The following is a 22,208-nucleotide window of genomic DNA, read 5'->3' as shown; positions in this document are numbered from 1 at the left end:
AATCAAAACGGTTTACATAACTAAATAAAAAACAAATGTAAATAAAGATTTAAATTTAAAAGAACAAAGATTATCAAATTATAAAAGCTCAAAATTACAAAAATATATAATAAAAATAAAAATCTAAAACAATGAATAGTTTACATAAAAAATAAATCAATATATAATAATGTTGTGCCCTGTGTGATGGAGAAGTAGTTATGTTATTTAGTGTGTGATATATGGAAAGCAGATTGAAATAAATGTGTTTTTAGGGATTTTTTGAAGTGTTTGGAGTTGGATATGGATCTTAAAGAGTCTGGTAATGCGTTCCATAAGATTGGTCCAATGACAGAGAATGATCTTTTTCTGGTGATGTCAAGACGGGCCTGTCGTGGTGATGGGATGTCTAAGAGGTTTTTGTCCAGTGATCTTAGATGTCTGGTGGGTTTGTAAATCCGGAGAATGGAACAAAGTAATTGAATAAGGAGTGTAGATGAGAGAATGTATAATGGACAGGATCTTGAATTGCATTCTGTATTTAATTGGTAACCAATGTAATGATTGAAGTATCGGAGTGATGTGATTTTTTTATGGAAGAGTTTGTTAAGATACGTGCTGCTGCGTTTTGGATCAGTTGAAGTGAGTGAAGTGTGAGTGAAGTGTGTTATCACAAAACTTGAAACCTGGTCTAGGCATGTTTAGTGAAGGGAGTAATCCTTTTCCAAGGTTTAAACAGTTTCCTGTCAGGTTTTTCCCCCAGAAGTTTTTTTTCTTCACAGAGAGAAGAGCTCCGCGTGCATTCAGTCATGCGGAAAAAAACGGACTGAGGAGCCTCGAGGAGGCACGGCTGGTATGCAAGGAGGAACACCTCACCAAAAGATGATCTTAGAGAGCTCCGCCACTTAGTGGCATGGAGGACGTACCCAGACAGCATGGCTAATTCAGCTGCTTATCTATGGGAAAAAATAATTTGTAATCATTTCTTAACAGCAATAATTTTAATTCTACTGTAAAACAACCTCTCTGGATCTTCATACTTGGGACACATATCCAGGTTCACAGGATATCACAGATCACAATCCTGTGGCCTCATACTTTAAGTTTCTCCGAAGTATTGGTTTTGGAGTTATGCCACAGGACAAACAGACCTACCAGCTGCAATGAACTATGCTGAAATATTTTTAAGACAAGCACTTTGTTTAAATTTATTTTCCCTTATCTGTTCACAGTCCTGGCAGCAGCCATCTTCCCTGAAAGGTTCTATTTCATGATGCTTCTTGTTCCTCTCAACACTTGGTACACAAAGTATCAGAAAATAAAATCTGCAGAGCAAGATGACTACTACCACTAGCAGCCTGCATCTCAGAAAAAAGTGAAAAGAAAAAACATCTTGTTGCAATACAATTAGAGCAATGTGTCTTTGAATCCTCCATGACTAAAAGTTATGGTAGGATCCCACAGTTTTTTAAGTAGCCTATAATTTTTTTTTACCACATTCATTAATCTCTACTGGTCATTTACAAGTCACATAAACAGTAACACATCCAAACCTTTCTCAATAAAGGCCAGATATACTAAAGATTTCCCTATAGACACAAAATAGGTAGAACTCTATGTATACCTGGCCCTAAGCTAGAAACAGTCAAAATTCAAGTCAACCATTGTAATTATTTCCCTACATCGTAAAGGTCGTGGGAAGAAGTCCGTGGCTTCGTGTGAAGTAACAGAGGGTGTCAAGTCATCGGCAGAGGACTGAGTTTCTTCATCATCACCTGACAGGAGGTCTTTTGCTATCTCTTCCTAGAACAAGAAAGGCACAATATTGTGAAAATTTAGCAATTCTTCCCAGATCTATAAAATGTGCTCCTAACCACCCACTGATGACAGCTATACATTTTATTTTTCCTTTCTAATTCAGTAACCCTTTTATACATTTCTAGTTATTTTCACAGGCTCAATGTTATTGAATGAGTGGCCTATGTCCTTCTGCATAATCTTGTGTGTTACCAATCGAATTTGAAAAAATATGAGGTTAGGATTTTTTTGTGGAAAAGCACCCCCCTCCCCCAACACTTTTTTTCATTTTAGAAATAACAACTTGACAAACCACCACTAATTATTCTATGACATAAATGCACAGAGTCTAGGCAATAAAATTCCAGATCTGCAAATCCTAATGGTGGAAGAAGGCCTGAATATAGTTGCTATCACAGAAACATGGTTCAATGAGTGGGATATGGCCATATCAGGCTAATAATCTATTTTTGAAGGATAGTATTAGCAGAAAAGGGGATATAGTAGCTTTCTGTAAAAAAATTAATAAATAACTAAAATAAAATCAAGCAAATAGAAGAGGGTCTTCTGGTAATGACTCAGCTGTGAGCAAATGTCTGTGTCAGCGGAATTATTTTATTTTTGCTTATGGCAGGGATAATGTCTATGGAAAACTAATTTAGAGAAACTGTGAATTGCCATCTAAACAATAAAAAAATTATTTCTGAATGGAAAATAAAGTGCATGACAACAAAATGGCCCTAGAACCTAATTCTATAGTTGAGGAAATTTCTGAAAATTTACTCCATGAATAAAAAAGTAGTCTCAGCAACTGCAATTAAGCTGCAAGAACTCCAATCATCTCTTGATAAACTTAATGAAAAAATGAAATGTACAATGTTGCAATCACTGACTTGGAACAGAGGATGTTACAGCAGGAGGACCAGGTGGAGATCTCAAATGTGAATGTGCTTGAGCTTCAAAAGGAAAAACTAACATTTGAAAGACAAAATAGAAGATTTGGGAAACTGTAGCAAGAGGAATAACATCTGCATAATGGGCCTTCTTGAAAGTGTCAACAAGGTAATGGTGCGATTCTGTGAAAAATGGTTAAGTGAAGCCCTGGGAATTCTTGAGGACAGTGGAAAACTTAAAATCCAAAGGGCCCATTGACTTGGGACTTTACACATTGATAATGGAAGGCCAAGGTAAATCATTACAAAAATATTTAATTTTGTGGACAAAGTTAAAATGTTAACCACTTTTCAAAACACGAAAGTTTTGCAATATGATCACCATAAGTTATTGCTCTTCCCGGATTTTCAGTGAAGGTTCTGGCAAGTCAGAGAGGTGACATCATACTATACACAGTGTTATCACAAAGGAATCAAATTTTCCTTACAATTCTCTGCCAAGTTAGAGGTTTTCTAAGCTGGAGAAGCAAATATTTTTGTTAACAAAAATGAAGTCCAGAAACTTGTTGAGTTTCTACAGTAAAGAATGATATAATTTTTCCCTTTTCTCATTTTGGATTGGTCAAAAAATAGCATTGTGAAATCTATGCACCCAATCAGTATTTAGAGGGGTTTGGGTTTTTTTTAGCTCTTACATTGGCAAAATTGGTGCAATAGGATGAGTACCAATTAATGATAGGAGCAGATTTCAACTTAACAGATAAGTCATATATGAACTGTAAACCATCAAACACTCAAAAGAAAAAAAAAAGCAAAGATATTGGAGTGATTCTATTATGTAGAAAACTTCAGGTCTGATGTGGAGGTTTAAACATCTTGATGAGAAAAATTATACATTTTATTCTCAAGCACATAACATTTACACAGAAGTTGGACTATATACCTTATCGGAGGGGTTTTTTTTGTTGTTGCTTTTTAAACTAAGGTGAATTGCTACTATAACTGATTTCAGAGTCTTATCCTAAAGTGGAAAAACTTCAGAGCCTATTTCAGGTCTAGAATAGGGTAAAAGATACCCTCCTTAGGCACCCTGAGGTAAATTGAGCACCAACACTGACCCTCCTGAGAGGAAGAGACTGGAACCACCACATCTGTATATGCAATCACAAAAGTGTTGTCCATTTGGTTTCCTTTTCTGAAGTGACAAGGGGAAATGATAAAGCATCTGAAATAAGACAGAGAAACTCCAGAGGGTATCCATGCCTGATGACTCCTAACTCCCAGGCTTTGTATCAGAGTAGCCCCCCCCTCCACACACACGTTCAGTGGAAGGTCCAGGGCCCCCCCCCCCCTCCAAGACTACATCCTTGTTGGAGGTCCAAAAGGACTGGGGTCTAGAGTGCTGGTCACCCTCTGATGTTCCTGGCATCACATGCTTTAATCCCTCAAGCAGCTCCTAACTGGAGCTGGTCATGATGTCTTCTAAAGCTTGTCTTCAGGCAATCTGGGAAATTTCAATTCCCTCTATGGTTTCACCAGCTTTCCTGGATCTTCACCAAGAAGATTTCCCAAGAAGGAAGTCTCACCTAGTCTTGGAAAGTGAATCGGCTGTCTAGTTACATAGCCATAACAAACAATGGACAGCTGCAATGGAAACCATATTCCTAGCAGGAGTCTGAACCAAGTCATATGAGATGCCCACCAGATAAGAAAAAAAACAAAAAAAACCCCACACCGCCAGTTACATCTGAACTGCATTCTCTGTCTCTCCACATTCCAAAGAACTTTCCTGTATGTGTTGAAACCAATGCAAACCCGCCCTAGCAACAATACTACTGCACACAGCAGCCTGTAGCACCAAACCAGCAGCCTCAGATGCCTGCTTAAACACAGCCTCTATCTTCCTATCCTGAGCATCGTTCAGACCAGAGCCCTCCTTCTACAGGCATAGTAGTCCTTCTAGTGGCAGCACAATTCTTCTCGGCCAACCCCGGCTGCTTTACAAATTTATACAGTTTTACAATCTTAGTGATGTTTGGAGAGCACATTTTCTCAGCAACTGGGGCTATACATTTTATTCTTCCATGTATCACACCTACAGTAGAATAGACTGTTTCCTCTGTAGCACATCGATTTTTCCTTTTATATCTGAGAGATATTTTGCCATCTCATCTATCCAATCATCATCCTGTTGTGCTCTCAGTGGATTTTGTTAAGGAATTAGGTTCCCAGAGCTGGTGGCATCTAAATCTATTGTTTCTCCAAAATCGCAAGTTCGGCAATATGGTAAAAAAGGAAAGAACACATTTTCAGTCTTAATCGGCAGAGACCTATGATTCTAGGCTACTTTGGGAAACATTAAAGCGGTATTGCATGGACACATTATAGCCTTTGCTAGTTATAAACAGAAGCAATATTTAGCTAAACAGAGTGAGCTGACTTAGCTGATTACTAACCTCATCAGCATAAGCTAGATTGTTCATCTAAGACCTATAAAGCTCTGCAGCTAGCCAGGATTGAGCTCCTCAAAATTCAGACATCTTTAATAGAAAGAAGTTTTCAAATCGCTAAGCAAAAGTACTGAGTGTGGTAACAAGTCAAGTTCTTTTTTGGCGAACTCTTTTGCCATTAGTTAGCGCCTTTCAAAGAGCTTCAGGTAATCTTTTGCATTCCAACAGGAATTTAAGGGTTGGGGGTTTTTTTGTTTTTTTTTTAATCAACAGCTGTACAAAGATTCTAAAGTATCCTCAGCAAAGGATGTGTCAAACTTCTTAAAATTCTGTACCACTGTCTCATATTCCGGAGGAGGCCAAAGCTCAACTGGAAAGTCAATTACAATTTTTGAAACAGAGAAGGCTTTACAATCCTTGGCAGCAAGCAAGAGTCCAGGTCCAGATGGTTTCTCGCTGGAATACTATCGATGTTTTTGTGAGGTGCTAGTCCCTCTTTTACAGGAAATTTTTTAACTTTATGAGTATCCTTGCCTTTTCTCCTGGAACTTTGCTGGATGTAAATATTACCTCACTTCCTAAACCGGGTAAAGATCCATTGCTTTGTGGTTCATATAGGCCAAACTCCTTGATAAATTCAGATATTAAAATCTTGGCTAAGGTGCTACAGTTCCGGATAGAGCATTTATTGCCAGTAATTATCAACCCTGATCAGACTGGCTTTGTAAACGGCAGAACGTTTGTTGCTAATACCAGAAGGCTACTTAATATAATTTAACAGGGAAACTGAAAATTTCTAGAGCAGTTCTCTCCTTAGATGCTGACAAGGCATTTGATCGGAACTCCTGGCAATATTTATTCACGGTTCTATGCCATTATGGTTTCCCTGTGTAATTTATAAATTAGATATTGGCGTTATAATAAACAGCCTAAAGCTCGGATACTGGTTAATGGATTTATTTTGATTCTTTTTCTATTACTAAGGGAACTAGTCAGGGATGCCCTCTCTCCCCCTTTTTGTTTAATTGGGCCCTTGAGCCATTTGCTCAGAAAATTAGAGAGTCAGAGGACACTGAGGGATTTTGATTTGGAACCATATCCCATGAAATATTATTTGCAGACGATAATCTACTTTATATTCTATGTCCTGAAAGATCAGTTCCAGCCATTTTGTCCCTCTTGAAGGATTATGGTGACTTGTCAGGATATACCATTAATTACACTAAATCTTTCTTGATGTACCTGAGTCCTGAGGGTTCTCACCAATCCATAGGAAGTAGTTTTTCGGTGGCAGGGAAAAGAATTAAATATCTGGGAGAGATGTCCCAATGAGTCTTGGGGAGTTGTGTAAGTTAAATTATCCCAGGGCTTTTGTGAAATTGCAGGCAGATTAAATCGTTGGACTGATTTTCCTTTATCACTCTTGGGTAGAGCCTATCTGGTTAAAATCATTGTCTTTCCACATCTCATATCTTTTCTAGCATCTCCTTTGCAATGTTCCTCAGAAGACATTTCAAAATCTTAATGGGGCTATCTCCTCCTTTTTATGGTGCCGTAAGTCACCGCATATAAAGCTCTTGATTCTACAATATCCCAGAAATTGTGGGGAACTGGATGTCCCAAACCAGTTCCTTTATTACTTAGTTTCCAGATTGGTGGGTATTAAAGATTGGTTTATGCATCCTTATCCTCCCAGCCGGGTTTCACTTGAGAGTATACAACTGGGCAAATTTATATTGATGTCAATCCTTACTCTACTTCATACCTCTCCTCATTACACACGGTTGGGACGCTTGAATCCTATCCTCTCTCATACATTGAAAGCTTAGCGAACAGATAGTTAGGGTTTAGGTATGAGGGGCTTTCCCCTATTTCCTGTCTTCAGGGAAATCTGGTTTTATCCCCTCTTTCTTTGTCTCCAAATTTGAAGGATTGGAGTGTGAGGGGTTTATGTTTTTAAGATCAGATATGGATGGGAGGTCACTTCAAGAGTTTTCAAAGCCTTCAAGCTGAGTACCACATTACAGAACATACATGTTATATTTTTTCACAACTGCAAAAGGCTGTAGGGCATCACCTGAACAGTACTGGTCCCTTGCGATCTCACTCAGATCTCCTAAACATCTGATTTCTAGGATATATATGTACTTGTTTGATGGTATTTTCAATCCTGAGACATGTTCCAACATTACTGAAAGATGGAAGGAGGATTTGCTGTTGAGTCTTGATGAAGATGACTGGAAAGATATATATAGTTCGACTCAAATTATCCTGCTGTAACAAGCTTCGGAAATTAATGTTCCAATTATTGCACAGAGCATATAGATATCTTGTTCTTTTCTAAATTCAGGGCAGCTAGTCCTTTATGTTGGAGAGGATGTGGTAATCCTGCTTCTCACTTACATATGTGATGGGACGGTCTTATTGTTAATTTTTGTTTACAGGTCAGGAACTTGATCAAGGAAATTTTGGGCCGATCGTTATAGCTTATGGTATTGTAATTGGCCTACTATGTACAGAATCTTTACCATTTAAAATTATAAGACCATCTTGTGGACAGTTTTTGTGCTGCTAGTAGGACTTTTTAAATTTTAGGTGGAAACATTAATGGATCATCATTCAGCTTTCAATATCTAAACTGTTAGTGCCAATGATTGTAGAATTGGGTAAACAGAACTGTTTTTTGAGTTGGTGTTGGAAAGTTATGTAGATTAATAGGTGGAGTTACAATTAGTCTTTGAAGCCATGGAAACCAGATCTGTTGAGGCCAGATTGAAGCAATAAAGATAATTTTCCTTTCTTAAATTTTACAATGAATTTTAATATAAGAGGAAATTGGTGGAAAAGCACACAGGAAACAATCTAGCCATTGAATGACAAATGAGTCTCTTGCTAGTGCATTTGGAACTTCTCTTTTCTAGAAGTATAATGGAAGTCTGTGATTCTCTGGAGCCACAAAGGGGTCTATTTTTTTTTTTAAGTTCCCCAAAATTGGAAGAGATAGTGGACTATGCCAATACAAAGCAACAATTCATGGGGCTGAAGACTGATTTGAAAGAGTATGTGAGGACACTGATTTCCCTAATAAATATATTACAGAGAGATAGATTTTCTTTGTAAGAGCCCAGTCTTGTATATACCATGCTTCCTGTTTCTTAACGGCAGTCTAACTCTTGAATAATCTATGTCTTTAAGAACATACTTTGCCTAGATGGCTCCCAATCCTTGTAAATGCATCTGTGGTAAGAATGCTTTATGGTTGGTGAAGTTGGCCAAGTACACCTCAGAAGGGAGTGAACAAGTGACTGCTACCAGTATTCTGTAAGATATTGTGTACGTTAATTCTAGAGAAGCCTTAAATGCCAATGGGCTTGCCTCATGTGTATACATGAAAAAGTAACAGATTGTTACCTCAATATAAGTTCTGGCTGTAATGAAGACTTGTTTGCATAATTAAAAAACTATATTGAGATTCTCCATCCTTATTTCCAGTAGAAAGGCTTTCCCATTTTTGTATTTAGGTAAACTCCTATGAATTCTAGATACTGTGATGGGATTAATTGGGACATCTGAAAGATTTTTAAGAAGCCCAAAGACCGAAGGGTGTGTATTGTATAGGTGGTAGCCCAGTGAGTCTCTGCTGAAGATCTTCTGGAAATTAGCCAATCATCTAGATAAGTGACGGCTAAAAATATTGTTCTTCCTGATATATTCTACTACTACAGCCAAGCATTTCATGCACAGCCTGGACTTGGCTAAGAGATCAAAGGGAAAGACCTTGTACTCATAATGGTAGCCATCTTTTACAAAACTTAGGTATTTTCTGTGGTTGGCATGTACTGGAATGTGCAAATATGCATCCTTTAGAGCTAGAGTGGTCAACCAATCCTAGGATCACCAGAGTTGGTATCTGCTCTCATTGCAGCAAATTCTGGACTAGTGTTTGAAGACAAACATTTGCTCTAGCAGGAAGAACACTTTCTCTTCCAGCGAGTCTATCCATGCTCCAATGAACTTGAACCTTTGGGTGGGAATAAAGCTCAACTTGGAAAGTTGACTAAGAAATCTAGTGACTGAAGAAACAATTGTTTTCTGCAGAGAGTCAAACGTTTCTGCTGAAGAGGGTTCAATTACCAACCAGTCATCCAGGTAAGGAAAGACACAAATCTTTGCAAGAATGAAGGTACACTGCTGCTATTAGGTATTTCATGAAGAACCTCGGGGCCACAGAGAATTCGAAGAGGAAAATTTTGTATTGGTAGTGGGAAGAATCCACAACTAATCTGAGGTATTTATGAGATAGAAGGATAGGAATGTGAACATATGCATCTTTCAGATCTAGGGCGCACATCCGGTCTCCCACTTAAATGAAGGGTAGGATGGTGTGGGTGTTCATTTTGAACCTCTCCCGTACCAGGCTCTTATTCAGTCTTCATAAATCTAGGATAGGTCTCAATCCTGCCAGCCTTTTGGGGATAAGAAAAAGCAGGAATAGAACCCCTTTCCTAGGTCTTTGGGAGGACCAGTTTTCTATTACCCGTTGTTTGAAAAGTGACTCCACCTCAAAACGGAGCTGCATCAAGTGAGAGAGATGCAGATTGAAAGATAAACTCTGGTGTAGTTCTGAGAAATGGAAGAAGCACAAACAGTAACCAGATTCCATAATCTTGAGAACCAAAAGGTTCTCGGTGATCTTCCACCATTCTTCAAGTAACAGGAGAATCCCTCCTTCATACTAGAGGTGATGAAACCCGAGGGTCAAGACTCAGTTTGGGATGGGACTGTTGTAGCATTTTAGGTTCACATCTCACGTGGTCATGATATGCCAGAAGCCGATGTTGGGGGAAGTACAGCTGGAGTGTGGTACTGCTGAAATTGGCAGAAGGTACTTCTCTGGAAGAGCAGCAAAATAAGGACATCTAGAGGAAGGAGGTTGTTCAGGTCCTGTTGACAAAAAGGACTGGATGGACACATGATGCTCCTTGATCTGAGCCATAGTTTCCTGGACCTTGTCTGCAGAACATGGTATGTCAGCAACTTATCTTTAACATCCTCATGCAGGATGCTGGCCCTTAACCAGGTTATCAAGTGTTCCCCAATGGCTGCTGTAAAGAATCCTGCTGCAGCATCAGAAGACCAGAGGTGGTGCTACTCACAGTCTTCCACATACACAGGAACGTGCCAATAGCCCTCATGCTCCCTGTCCAGGAGCTCTATCAGAGGCTTCAACTTGACAATGCAGTCATTAAAGTGCTGCATCATATTAAGCTGATGGGCTGCAATGTGGGCATTGAGCGTCAAACTCTAGAAAACCTTCTTCCCAAAATTGTCCAGCAGCTTAAAGTCCTTGCCCAGGGAGGTGTTGGAAAAATTGCTGGTCTTTTTAGCTCACTTTAAAGCAGACTCCACTACCACAGATTGATGTGGCAGTTGAACCGTGCCACAAACTTGTTGAACTCTGTGTTTTAAAGGTCCAATTTCCTGGCTACTGGGAAGGGTAGAAGGCCGGATTATCCCATATACATATTTGTAAATCCCACAGGATTTGATAGCTTGGAATTGCTACTGGATCAGAAGGAATTTCCAGAATCTGAAGTAATCTGAAAACCTCAGTGAGGGGATTCTTGTTCTTTTGGATGTTGACTCCAACAGGTCTTACTCAGCTTATCCAGGAATCTGGAGCATGAGAGGTTTTCTAGTGGAGACAAATATTCCAGCAGGAAAGGTAATGGGTCTGAGGGATCCCCAGAGACCCTTCATCAGAACAGGGTGGTGGAGGGACACTAACCAATAATCCCCATAAAGAACATGGCCATTTGGATGAGGTTGAAGGATGCCCTCCTTGTCAATGGCAGCCAATGAGGTAAAGAAAGTCTTCACCAGTTCAGCTACATGGTCTATGGACTGTTGCATCATCTGGGCCAGAGTTGAAGAAGAGCTATCCTCTGTGAAACTAGTATAGGGTCTGCCTCTTGAGAAGTATACAGTAGACTCCAAGACGAGATCCTGGGCTGACTCTGCTGAAGGTTGTATGGAGATAGAGGTACGATGGAGCAAACAGGATCTGGTGTCCCCAATAAAAGTGGGAGGGACCTCTGTAGATCACGTCTGGCAGAGAACAGCAAATGGGCCCTGGAAGGCCTGGGATCTGGAAAGAAGAGAAGAGATGGAGATAGTGGCACCGACATAGAAGAGGACGGCTGGAGTGATAACAGCATTGTCTCTTCCTTATCCTCACAGTGCTTGATGTAGATCAGACTATGCTCCACACTCTTGCGCCAAGAACTGGTATGTCAACAGTGGAGTCTGCTTTAGTGGTGCCGAACGTACTGCTTGCTTGAAGCAATTGTATGATGCTTTTCTTTGGCGCCACTGAGCCTCACAAAGAGGGGAAAAATCAGTCCAGAGGTGCACACAGGAATACGCTGGTTTCTGCACAATGCTTCTGCATCTTGGTCTGAATTGTGGCAGATCCAGCTTCCAGTACTGCTGTGGGGGGGGGGGGGGGGAGCCCTGCCTCAAGACTCCAGCTCAACTTGGCATGGGAGGAGTCTGAGGAGGTCCCACTCAGATTAACAGTAGCTCAGACTCTTTACTGACCTACATAGCTCCTCTGTCTTATAAGCCTTGTTCCGCTGGGATCTAGATGACCTCTGACAACAGTCATGGCAATTGGCCATCTTGTGAACCAGACCCAGGTACCTATAAAACAAATTGGTTGTCTATGATGGATATCTTTTGGCCGCAAACACAGTCCTTGAAGCTACTGTGTGTGTAATTCTTGGAGCCAAACATCTAGATTTTTTTTTTTGGGTGTAGCACTGAAAATTGCTGTTGAGGAACTGCTAAGAGAGGCAACGCAAGAATACTGAGAAGTTGAAAAACTGCAAAAGCAGAAGATTAGACAAAATTAAGTCAAGAGAGAGAGTGCATGTCTATGCACACAAAAAAAAGAAAGACAAAGGGTTCATAAGGCAGCTCAGGAACTCCTGCAGATGCTCAGTAGTAAAAGCTTTAAAGAGATGGGTCCATTCGATGCCATCGGATGACATCACCCATGCATCATGACTAATTCAGCCCTGCTCGTCGACTGAGAATGCTTTTGGACTCAGGTCCAAAGATTTTTTTATAAAAAGCAAACTAACATAATAGATAATGGCAGATAAAGACTGATTGGCTCATTCAGCCTACTCAGTTACATTTTCCAACTGCTAATTGGGAAAGTTTGACTGATTGCAGCATACTGCTCTTACTAAAGACATTTTTTTGTCGTCTTCCTCTTTGGTTCTCTACCATCTTAAAGAAACATTTAATCCAACACTATGCCCCTAATCCTAAAGTCTTACCACAGGTTTCATAATAATCTAAACAGATACAAAAACAGTGAACCTGTTGCCCAAATATCTATCTAGCTGCGTAGATCCTATTGCTTTGCTGGCAGTACCCAACCACCAACCTACTGGCATAAAACTAATTGGTTTCTGAGGACTACTTCCCTGCTGGTTCCAATCCAGCTATCCCATGGCCTGCAGTGTCACTAGGTCAAACCTCCTTTATCAGCCCTTTGTTTTCTACCTTCTTGCTGGACAATACCTGGCCACCACAACATGCTGGCCATTGACCCAGACAGATTCTGGTGGCAGATAAAAACCAATTAGTCCATTCAGTCTGCCCTGTCCTCTCTGGTTCTCAACCTCATTGAATAACGGAGCCTATAAATATCATTACTTAAATACCATCTCCCCCAACCAGGTCTTTTACTAGATCTTTCAACCTTGTTATATAGAAACATGAAAAAACAATGGCAGCAAGCCTCCCATGGTAGTATCTGCCACGCCGTGCAGGTTACCCCCATGTATCAGTCAGTTTTGCTTGACATGCTTTGCCTATGGACTTGGCTGTAGAAGCAGTCCTGTGTTTTTAACTTCATGTCTGAGCATCAGTACCCCAGACTGTAAAAAAGTCATGGCTTGTGTTGGTTGTCCCTGAATCCAAATTTCTCTTTCCTTTCAGTCCACACCCCGCCTCCTTTGAAGTAGAGAACAATGGTGCAGTTCCTATCCATTCCATATCTGTCTTAAGCATATCCACATTCCATTACAAGTACTGCTCTGAGCTGATAGGCTATTTCAGGCCTTCCTCTTTGATTCTTAAAAGACCCATATTAAATCCAATACTCAGGCCATATGCCTAAAGAGCATATTTAAAAAAAAAAAAAAAAAAAAAAAGGGAGGAGTTTGTTTTAAATAGCCATGTTCATCCTAAATGCCTCTAATCAATGATGGAGTGATGTGGGGCCCAAGGTTTCCAAGTATCACCATACTTCTGGAGCTTGACCCTTAAAAAGAACACATTTTCCAACTAGATTCCACATGTATACTGCTATACTGCTATAGTCTTTACAAACTTCCAGTCAATTACAGTCTGTGTTGGAGGCAGCTCTATAAATCCCTTTCAAGTCAAGATGTTTGTAATCTCTACAACTGCAATAATTTTGAATTCCCACCCCTGCACACACACTTTTTTTGCATTAATATTTCAAAAACAAAATACACTTTTCCCTCATACTTACCAAGGCAAACCATATATCAATTTTTCTGGACTTTCTCATTTTGTCACATTTACCCATAACCCCCTTAAATAGGACAGAGGTGCAGAACTAAAGCTTTTTCTCAGTAATAAAGCTCTAATTCCAGAAAGATTAGAGACAACATCGCAGGAGAAAGTCATTATCCCTATCTGAAATCCTTATTTAAAATCCTTCTGCTAGTGTTCAATGGAGCCAATGGTTTGGTTCTGGCAATTATCAAGGCCACGAAAACTTTATCAACCTGTGCAAACCCTCAGGTCAGCATCTCAAAATTTGCTCAGTGTGCCTTCTTTTGAATTGATTAGGCTTGATGAGTTTCGTGAACAACTTTTTTGTATTCAAGGCCTGTCTCTATGGAACAGCCTGCCTGCGGTTATTAAAGCTGAAGTAGCTCTTCTGAAATTTAGGGAACTTTTAAAAACTTTATTCAATTTTGACAGCTTTTACATAGAAACATAGAAATGACGGCAGAAGACGACCAAATGGCCCATCCAGTCTGCCCAGCAAGCTATGCATATTTTTTTTCTCATACTTATCTGCTACTCTTGGCTCTTAGTAACCTTTTGGTTCTATTTCCCTTCCACCCCCACCATTAATGCAGAGAGCAGTGTTGGAACTGCATCTATGTGAAATATTTAGCTTAATTAGATGGGGGTAGTAACCGCAGCAATAAGCAAGCTACACCCATGCTTATTTGTTTTCCCAGACTATGTAATTCAGTCCTTTTTGGTTGTTGTCTGTATATAGATCCTCTTTTCTTCATTCCCCCTGCCATTGAAGCAGAGAGTTATGCTGGACATGCATTGAAAAAAGCATCAGACTTTCTCCCCTGCCATTGAAGCAGAGAGCCATGCTGGATGTGTGTGAATCATCAGTCTTTCTCCCCTGCCGTTGAAGCAGAGAGCTATGCTGGATATGCATTGAAAGTGAAGTATCAGGCTTATTTGGTTTGGGGTAGTAACCGCCGTAACAAGCAAGCTACTCCCTGCTTTTTTGTGAATGCAAATCTTTTTCCACATTCATTCACGTCCTCTAGACTTTATGGATCCACAGTGTTTATCCCACGCCCCTTTGAAGTCCTTCACAGTTCTGGTCTTCACCACTTCCTCCGGAAGGGCATTCCAAGCATCCACCACCCTCTCCATGAAGAAATACTTCCTGACATTGGTTCTGAGTCTTCCTCCCTGGAGCTTCAAATCGTGACCCCTGGTTCTGTTGATTTTTTTCCGACAGAAAAGGTTTGTCGTTGTCTTTGGATCATTAAAACCTTTCAAGTATCTGAAAGTCTGTATCATATCACCTCTGCTCCTACTTTCCTCCAGGGTGTACATATTTAGATTCTTCAATCTATTCCTCATAAGTCATTCGATGAAGACCTTTTATCTTCTGCTGGTACCCTGGTTACAGTCTTAAGGCCACAGTGAATTAACTGAGGCTTTATTAATATTGTTTTACTTTTTTTTTTTACTTGTTTTATTTCGTATTTGTTTAAAATTTTTATTTGTAATTATTTATTCTGTTTTTGTTTATATTTTCTTATGAATGTTTTTACCTGTAAACCACCTAGAAACTTTGATAGGCAGTATAGAAATATTTAAATAAAAATTGTGATTAGTTTCAGAAAATATAAATTATGGCCATATTAGGCAAATACTATTTTCACAAGAGACACAGAAAACAGATAGGCTTGTAGCAATCTATTACCCTCTTATGTTCTATTTTCTTTGTGAATCCAGTATCTGGACAATGGAGATTATGCATGAAGGCCCTTGAGTGCATGTTAAATGGGTCTTTGATGATTAGCAGGCCTGTATTAAGATTAGCCCAGATACACATCCACATGCATGTATATTCCTTTATTTAGAAATTAGATTTTAATAAGCTTGCAGGAAATTTGGATTTGTATGTGTTCCTTTATTTATATGTGGCTATATACTATTTTTAGCATATCATTATCCAGGACTGTTTAGCTTACAAGGTGGAACCTTAATGCATAGGCCATATTGTCCAGATGCTGAATTCACAGAGAAAACAAATTACGTGGGTAATTTCAGGCAAGGTTATCAGATTCTTATGCCACCTGTGAAAACAATATTTGCCTAATAACATCTTATCACAAGTTATATTCTTTGAAGCAAGTTAAAATTAAGGATTTCAGATTGGGATGACAACTCTTTCTCCTGCAATGATGTCTTTCTTAATCTTTCTTGAGGCATTACTATTGAAAAAAAAAAAAAAACAAACAAACAAAAAAAACAAACTTATTTCTACACCTCTGCTCAGAGGAAGAGCAGGGTAGGTTAATGTGACAAGATGGCAAAGTGATTTTTTACATCAGTAGAAAGAAAGATTGCAGAAAAACTGATATATGGTTTGCTTTCCACATAGCAAAATGAATGTCTATATGCAGACTGGAAGGCACGGCAGGTTTTATACAAGAGCACAACATATTTTACAGCCTAGGAAAGCACACTGCTTGTATGAAACTATCAAGCAGTTGCTAATATTTGAATTTTGGTAAAAGGTAAATGTTTTACACTTACTTTGTCTAGGGTCATGTCCGGGAGGTCATCAGCAAGTTCACTGGGAGAACTATTTGTGCTAGAAGTCGCTATGACAGGAATAGGAGGCTCATATCCATAAATGGCTAGTAAGTCTTCTAAAGGCATGTTTCCTTCCTGCTCAAAAGCAAATGATACCAGTTTTAATATAGCAAGTTTGCTTATCGTTAACTATATTCTCTGTAGACAGCAGGATGAATTAGCCATAACATATGGGTGACATCATCCAACAGCATGGTTCATGGAGCTTTTGTTCTACTAAGCATATGCAGGAATTACCAGACAGGCACTGCCTTGTGACCCCCTCAGCCAATTTTAGAGCTAAAGAGTAGTTAGATGGTAAACTCTACAGGGAGGAGGGCAGATAGTTAGCATAGCTAATTCATCCTGCTGTCTACGAAGAACACCGTTTATTGTCAGCAAACCTGCATTCTCCGTCGACACACAGGGTGAACTAGTCATGACATGTGGGGAGTCCCAAGCTGATGGTTGCAGTGGAGCATTTACTGAAAAAGCAACCTGGATCCCACCGTGGACAGTAGACTACTGGGTGAACAGGCTACAAGAATGCTTGTCCAATTTACTTTTTGATAATTTGAATAGACAGTAATGGGACATGAAGGTAACACACTGAGGACCAAACTGCAGCTTTGCAGATGTCATCAAAAGGTACTGTTCTTAGATGAGCCATTGATGCAGCTATGGCTCTCACTTGATGAACCTTGATAAAGTCTGCGATATAAATGCTCAGGCATAACAATGTACTATACAATCTGAATAATATTATTTGGCTACTACTGTGCCCAGTTACTTAGGATGTAAATGCAAATAATTGTGAGGCCTGACAACGTGGCAGAGTTCTTTTCCTATAGTAAACCAATGCTCTTTTAAAGTCTAAAGATGTATGCGGTCTCAGAAAGAACGGAGCTAATACTGTGGTTTAATTGATATGGAAACCTGAGCCTGCCTTTGCTAGAAACTTCGGGTGGGTGCAAAGCACCACTCTATTGTGGAAAAACTGCATATAAGGAGAATAATGAACCAAAACCTGAAGTACACCAACTCTTATGGCCAACATGATTCAGTGGCATTCCTAGAAATAATTATTTTGGGGGAGCAAGCTGAGTATGGAGGGGGGCAAGCCAAAGTGACATTTCCACACATCACAACCCTCCCCCCCGCCTTTAAATTGGCTATAAAAGACATAAGAAAAAAGTCTCAAGAGCCTTCTGTGCAATTTTAAAATACCTGGCCAGTTTCATTTTCCCAGCAAAACTAAAGTTAAAATTAATTTGATAAACTTCATTCAACCAGTTGTTTAATATGGATATGAGAGTGAAGTCTAGAGTCTATGCATAAAGAGACAGAATCTCAAGACAAACCCTGCACCTCCAGTTCTGTAACACTTTGCATCTATAGGAATTTCCCCAATGGACCTTGGATGTTTCCCCTTTTATTTATTTAAAAATAATTTCTAGACCGCCAATCACCATTTCTTGACAGATTATAATGATGTTCATAATCATAAAACAGACATACATAAATTAAAATACTACATAAAATCTAACACAAAAATAAATCATTTACAAAACCAATTATCTTCCAGATACTCATATGCTAATATACTATTAAATAGAGTTCAATTTATTTAAGATGTATGAACAGTCACATTCCCTTATGTATTAGCCACAGTCTTTTTTTTGTTTTGTTTTTTTAAAAGAACCATCAGCCTCAGCTTAAAACTCAAAAAGCAAGTAATAATTAAAAAGTAGCACCATACAAAATAAAAAATTTCAAATTCTGGGGTCACCTCAGTAACAGCAACACAAACACTTTCCACTGAAAGATAATTTGTGAAATAACGCAAAGCCCTGCAACACTCAATCTATATGGCAACCCTGTCATACTATAATAGCACTAACTCTCAGAATTAAAACAGCAACAACTTTACTTAGGAAAAGAGAGCACTGCAATATTACACTAGGTCTGGAACATTAATACATCTCCTAAGGGGAAAACACAAGACATGCTGCAACAGATCCTTACAGAAAGTACACAATAGCACAGGGCTTCCCAAACCTGTCCTGGGGACACCACAGCCAATCAGGTTTTCATGATATCCACAATAAATATACAGGAGATAAATTTGCATACCATAAAAACTCAGTATATGCAAATTTATCTCCTGCATATTCATTGTGAATATCCTGAAAACCTGACTGACTGTGGAGTTCCCAAGACAGGTTTGGGAAGCAATATCTCACCTTAGTAGCACATGCAGAATACATACAGATCCACACCAAATACTGAATAAAGTGACCAGAAAACATGAACAAATGTGCAGACAAACAGAACTGGAAACCACAACATGCCAGACTATGTATGCAGTGCAACAATGGAAAAACAGAAATAATACCATTCCTCATAAAAACAAACAAAATCAAGAAATATAAAACATAAAAATAAAATTACATACAGAAAGTATAAATATTTCAAAACTGACGAACAGAATATCCAAAGTTTCCCAAACACCAATAAAATATTTCAAAACAGCAGACATGCACCATGCAATAATTAAAACAAATAAGGATTTTAAAAAGCTTCCTTTCTCCATAACTGTGAACTTTTGATTTCCAGATGCCTCAAGTTTCTTGTGGATCAGGGAAGGGGAGGGAACAGAACACCCACTCCCTTTTTTGCTTTCTCACACTCAACTACATACACACACCCACCCACACACCAACTTCCTTACACTCACCCCCCCATACACACCCTCCCTCTCTCTCCTGCATACGCACGCACCCCTTTTCCCTCTCTCATACAGACATCCCTCTTTTAGAACATAAGATATGCCATATTGGGTCAGACCAAGGGACCATCAAGCCCAGTATCCTGTTTCCAAAAGTGACCAATCCAAGTCACAAGTACCTTGCAAGTACCCAAACATTAAATAAATCTCAAGCTACTATTGCTTATTAATAGCAATTTATAGATTTTTCCTCTAGGAAATTATCCAAACCTTTTTTTAAATCCAGTTACACTAATTGCCATAACCACATCCTCTGGCAATGAATTCCAGAGCTTAACTATCCACTGACTGAAAAATATTTTTTTTTGTTTTAAATTAGCTACTTACTAACTTCATGGAGTGCCCCCCTACTCCTATGATCCAAGAGAGTAAATAACTGATTTACATTAACTCGCTCAAGTCCTTTCATGATTTTGTAGACCTCTTATATCCCCCTCAGTCTTTTCTTTCCTCAGTCATTTTTCTCTTACGCATCCCCTTCTCTCTTTCATTAACATATCCCTTCTCTCTCTCACAACACACACATTCTCTCTCACACATCCCTCTCTTTCTCACTCTCTCTCACCCACACACGCCTTCTCTGACCAACACCCACACCCACTCTCAAGGTTTGGGCCTCTTCATCAGTCACCAGCAGGATGGAGGTCCACTGGTGGCCTCCGGATCCTTCCTCTCTCTTTGGCTACCATGGGCTAGACTCTCTTGCTCTTCAGCTGCCAGCAGGATGGTGTTCCTGGCAATTACGGGATAGGCTCCACAATGGCCTACCGGGTCATGGCATGGGTGGCAGGATTTGCCACATTAAAAAAAAAAACAAAAAAACCAGCTCCTGCTGCCATGGGTCTGGTTTCACAGTAAAAGCTGCAAGACTGGCCTTGTGGCAGCCAGAGATGATGTTTGCTTAAATGTGACTCCTGCTACCAGCTACTGCAAGCAGGGAGGTGGATCGCCAGTTATAGAGTCAGGCAGGAATTTGGTTCATCCCTTCTCTATCTGATGTATACAACTGGGGTGGAAAAGGGGTGGCAAGCCATTTTTTTTTAGGGTGGCCCTTCCCACTCCTTGGCAGTACCTATGACTGCATCAAGGAATACCATTTTCCTTGTGAGAAAATTGACAGAAGCCATTTCCAATAGTTCAAATGGTGGCTTCATAAGTTGTGCCACAACTAGGTCCCATGGGAAAATGGGTTTGACAACTGGAGGTTTAGTATGCCATAGGCCTTTCATGAGCTTTTCCATCAAAGTCTAAGTAGAAATTGCTCTCCATCAATTTGAACATGGTAGGCTATTTCAGCACAGAGTTATACTCTCACTGACAAGGTGCTAAGACCTAAGCAAGAAGAAAGAGCAAATACTGGAGTAGATCCCGCTATGCGGAGAAAATTCAGTTTCACTCAATGCACAATTAAGCTCTGGAATTCGTTGCCAGAGGATGTTAAGGAGGCTAGTATAGCTGGGTTTTAAAAAAGTTTGGATAAGTTCCTGGAGGAGAAGTCAATAAACTTTCAATCAATAGAGAATAGCCACTGCTTATTGCTGGCATTAGTAGCATGGGATCTATTTAATGTCTGGGCACTTGCCAGGTGCTTGTGACTTGGATTGGTCACTGTTGGAGACAGGCTACTGGGCTTGATGGACCCGTGGTCTGACCCAGTATTGCATATCTTATATTCTTATGTTCACATGTGAAAGAGTCAAGGGAACTCTGATGATGTCAGGAGGCGAACCGCTTCCACTTAAAGCTGTAAGATTTTCTAGTCGAGGGTTTTCTGAGTAAGGAAAAAGTGGCAGAGAGTACAACACATCTAGGCCATTAAGCAGAGAGAGAAGGTTCGGATGACAAATATTCTTCTTGAGTTAATAAAGATGGATCTGTTCCCAGACTGATTGGAGGACTGATGGATAGTTATATCAGGTACACAAACCACACTTGTCTGGGCCAGGTTGTTGCTATGAGAAATCAGGTGAGCCCTGTCTGAGAACTTTTGGTACCATCCTGGCCATTAGTGGCAATAGTGGAAAAGCACGTGATTACAGTATCTGCACTCCAGCTGAGCAGAAAAGCGTCCTGAGCAGATTTGAGTTTGTCGGGAAAAATGGAACAAAACCTGTCCACTTTCCTGTTTTTCCTTCCGATTGTCTGCCTTGAGCCTCAGTAACTAACTTTAACCATTGCCTTACTATATGAAACTCCAGGTTTCTTCACATATACATATATATTGTAAGCTCTATTGAGCAGAACTGTCTCTTATCTGTTTGTATAGTGCTGCATACGTCGAGTAGCACTATAGAAATGTTAAGTAGTAATAGTAAGTAGTAAGCGGAGTTGCGCTCAGTGAAATGGATCCGGATTGAAGACTGAGCAGCGAGGAAGCATGGGAAGTTGGGAGAAATTTAAGTGGTAACCAGATTGCAATCTTGAAAGCCCAGCGATTCTTCCAGGTAGCAACAAATTCTCCCCCATACTAGAGGATGAGTGTTGAGTTTGGATGCTGGGATTGCTATGTCATCTTCACTTGGCGTTGTTCACACTGTCGACTGTGAACTGGATGCTGCTGTTGCTGTGGGAGGAGAGGCAGATCTTGGTACCACTGGAATTGGTGGAAGGGGTGTCTCTAGAAGTACAACCTCTTAAAAGCATAGTGCCCCAAGTCTCTTGTCCTATATGTTGTTTTATTAGACTGTAAGCTTTATTGAGAAGGGGCTGTTTTGTGTATTTGACAAGCACTGCATATATCATGTAACACTATAGAAGTGTTAAGTAGTAGTGATGCCATTATGTAATAGATTGTTGATCTAAGATAGAAGAGAGCAATTGGACTGCCACTTGCTGCGCCTTGATTTGAGCGACTGTTTCTCTAAGATTTTTTCCAAAGAGATGGTCTCCTAGGCAGAGGACATCCACTAACTTATGGACATCATCATGCAGACTGCTGACCCTCAACCAAGTCATTCGACATGCTCCAGTTGAAGCTGATGAAGAGCAGGCTGTCATATTGAATGCCTCGCAGACTGATCAAAGAAGGTGGCTTATATTCTCTTCTGCATCTAGGAGTAGTTGTGGGTATGCAGAGCCATTATCCCCTGAAGGAAGAAAAGGCTTCAATTCTTGAATGCAATCATAAGC

At 39.8% G+C, this 22,208-nt stretch overlaps 1 protein-coding gene across 1 annotated transcript in view; it reads right to left on the bottom strand.

The window, feature by feature from the left end:
- MIER3 (MIER family member 3) overlaps positions 1 to 22,208 on the bottom strand; it is a 131,290-nt gene that overhangs the window by 71,023 nt on the left and 38,059 nt on the right. Inside the window, 2 exon segments of the mRNA XM_029576834.1 lie at positions 1,662 to 1,782; positions 16,253 to 16,387. Of these exon segments, the coding sequence (XP_029432694.1) occupies positions 1,662 to 1,782; positions 16,253 to 16,387 (256 nt within the window).

Source organism: Rhinatrema bivittatum, chromosome 1, assembly GCF_901001135.1.
Source record: "Rhinatrema bivittatum chromosome 1, aRhiBiv1.1, whole genome shotgun sequence".
NCBI lineage: Eukaryota > Metazoa > Chordata > Amphibia > Gymnophiona > Rhinatrematidae > Rhinatrema > Rhinatrema bivittatum.
The sequence above is the reverse complement of the archived record's forward strand: the minus strand, read 5'-3'. Positions and strand labels throughout refer to the sequence as shown.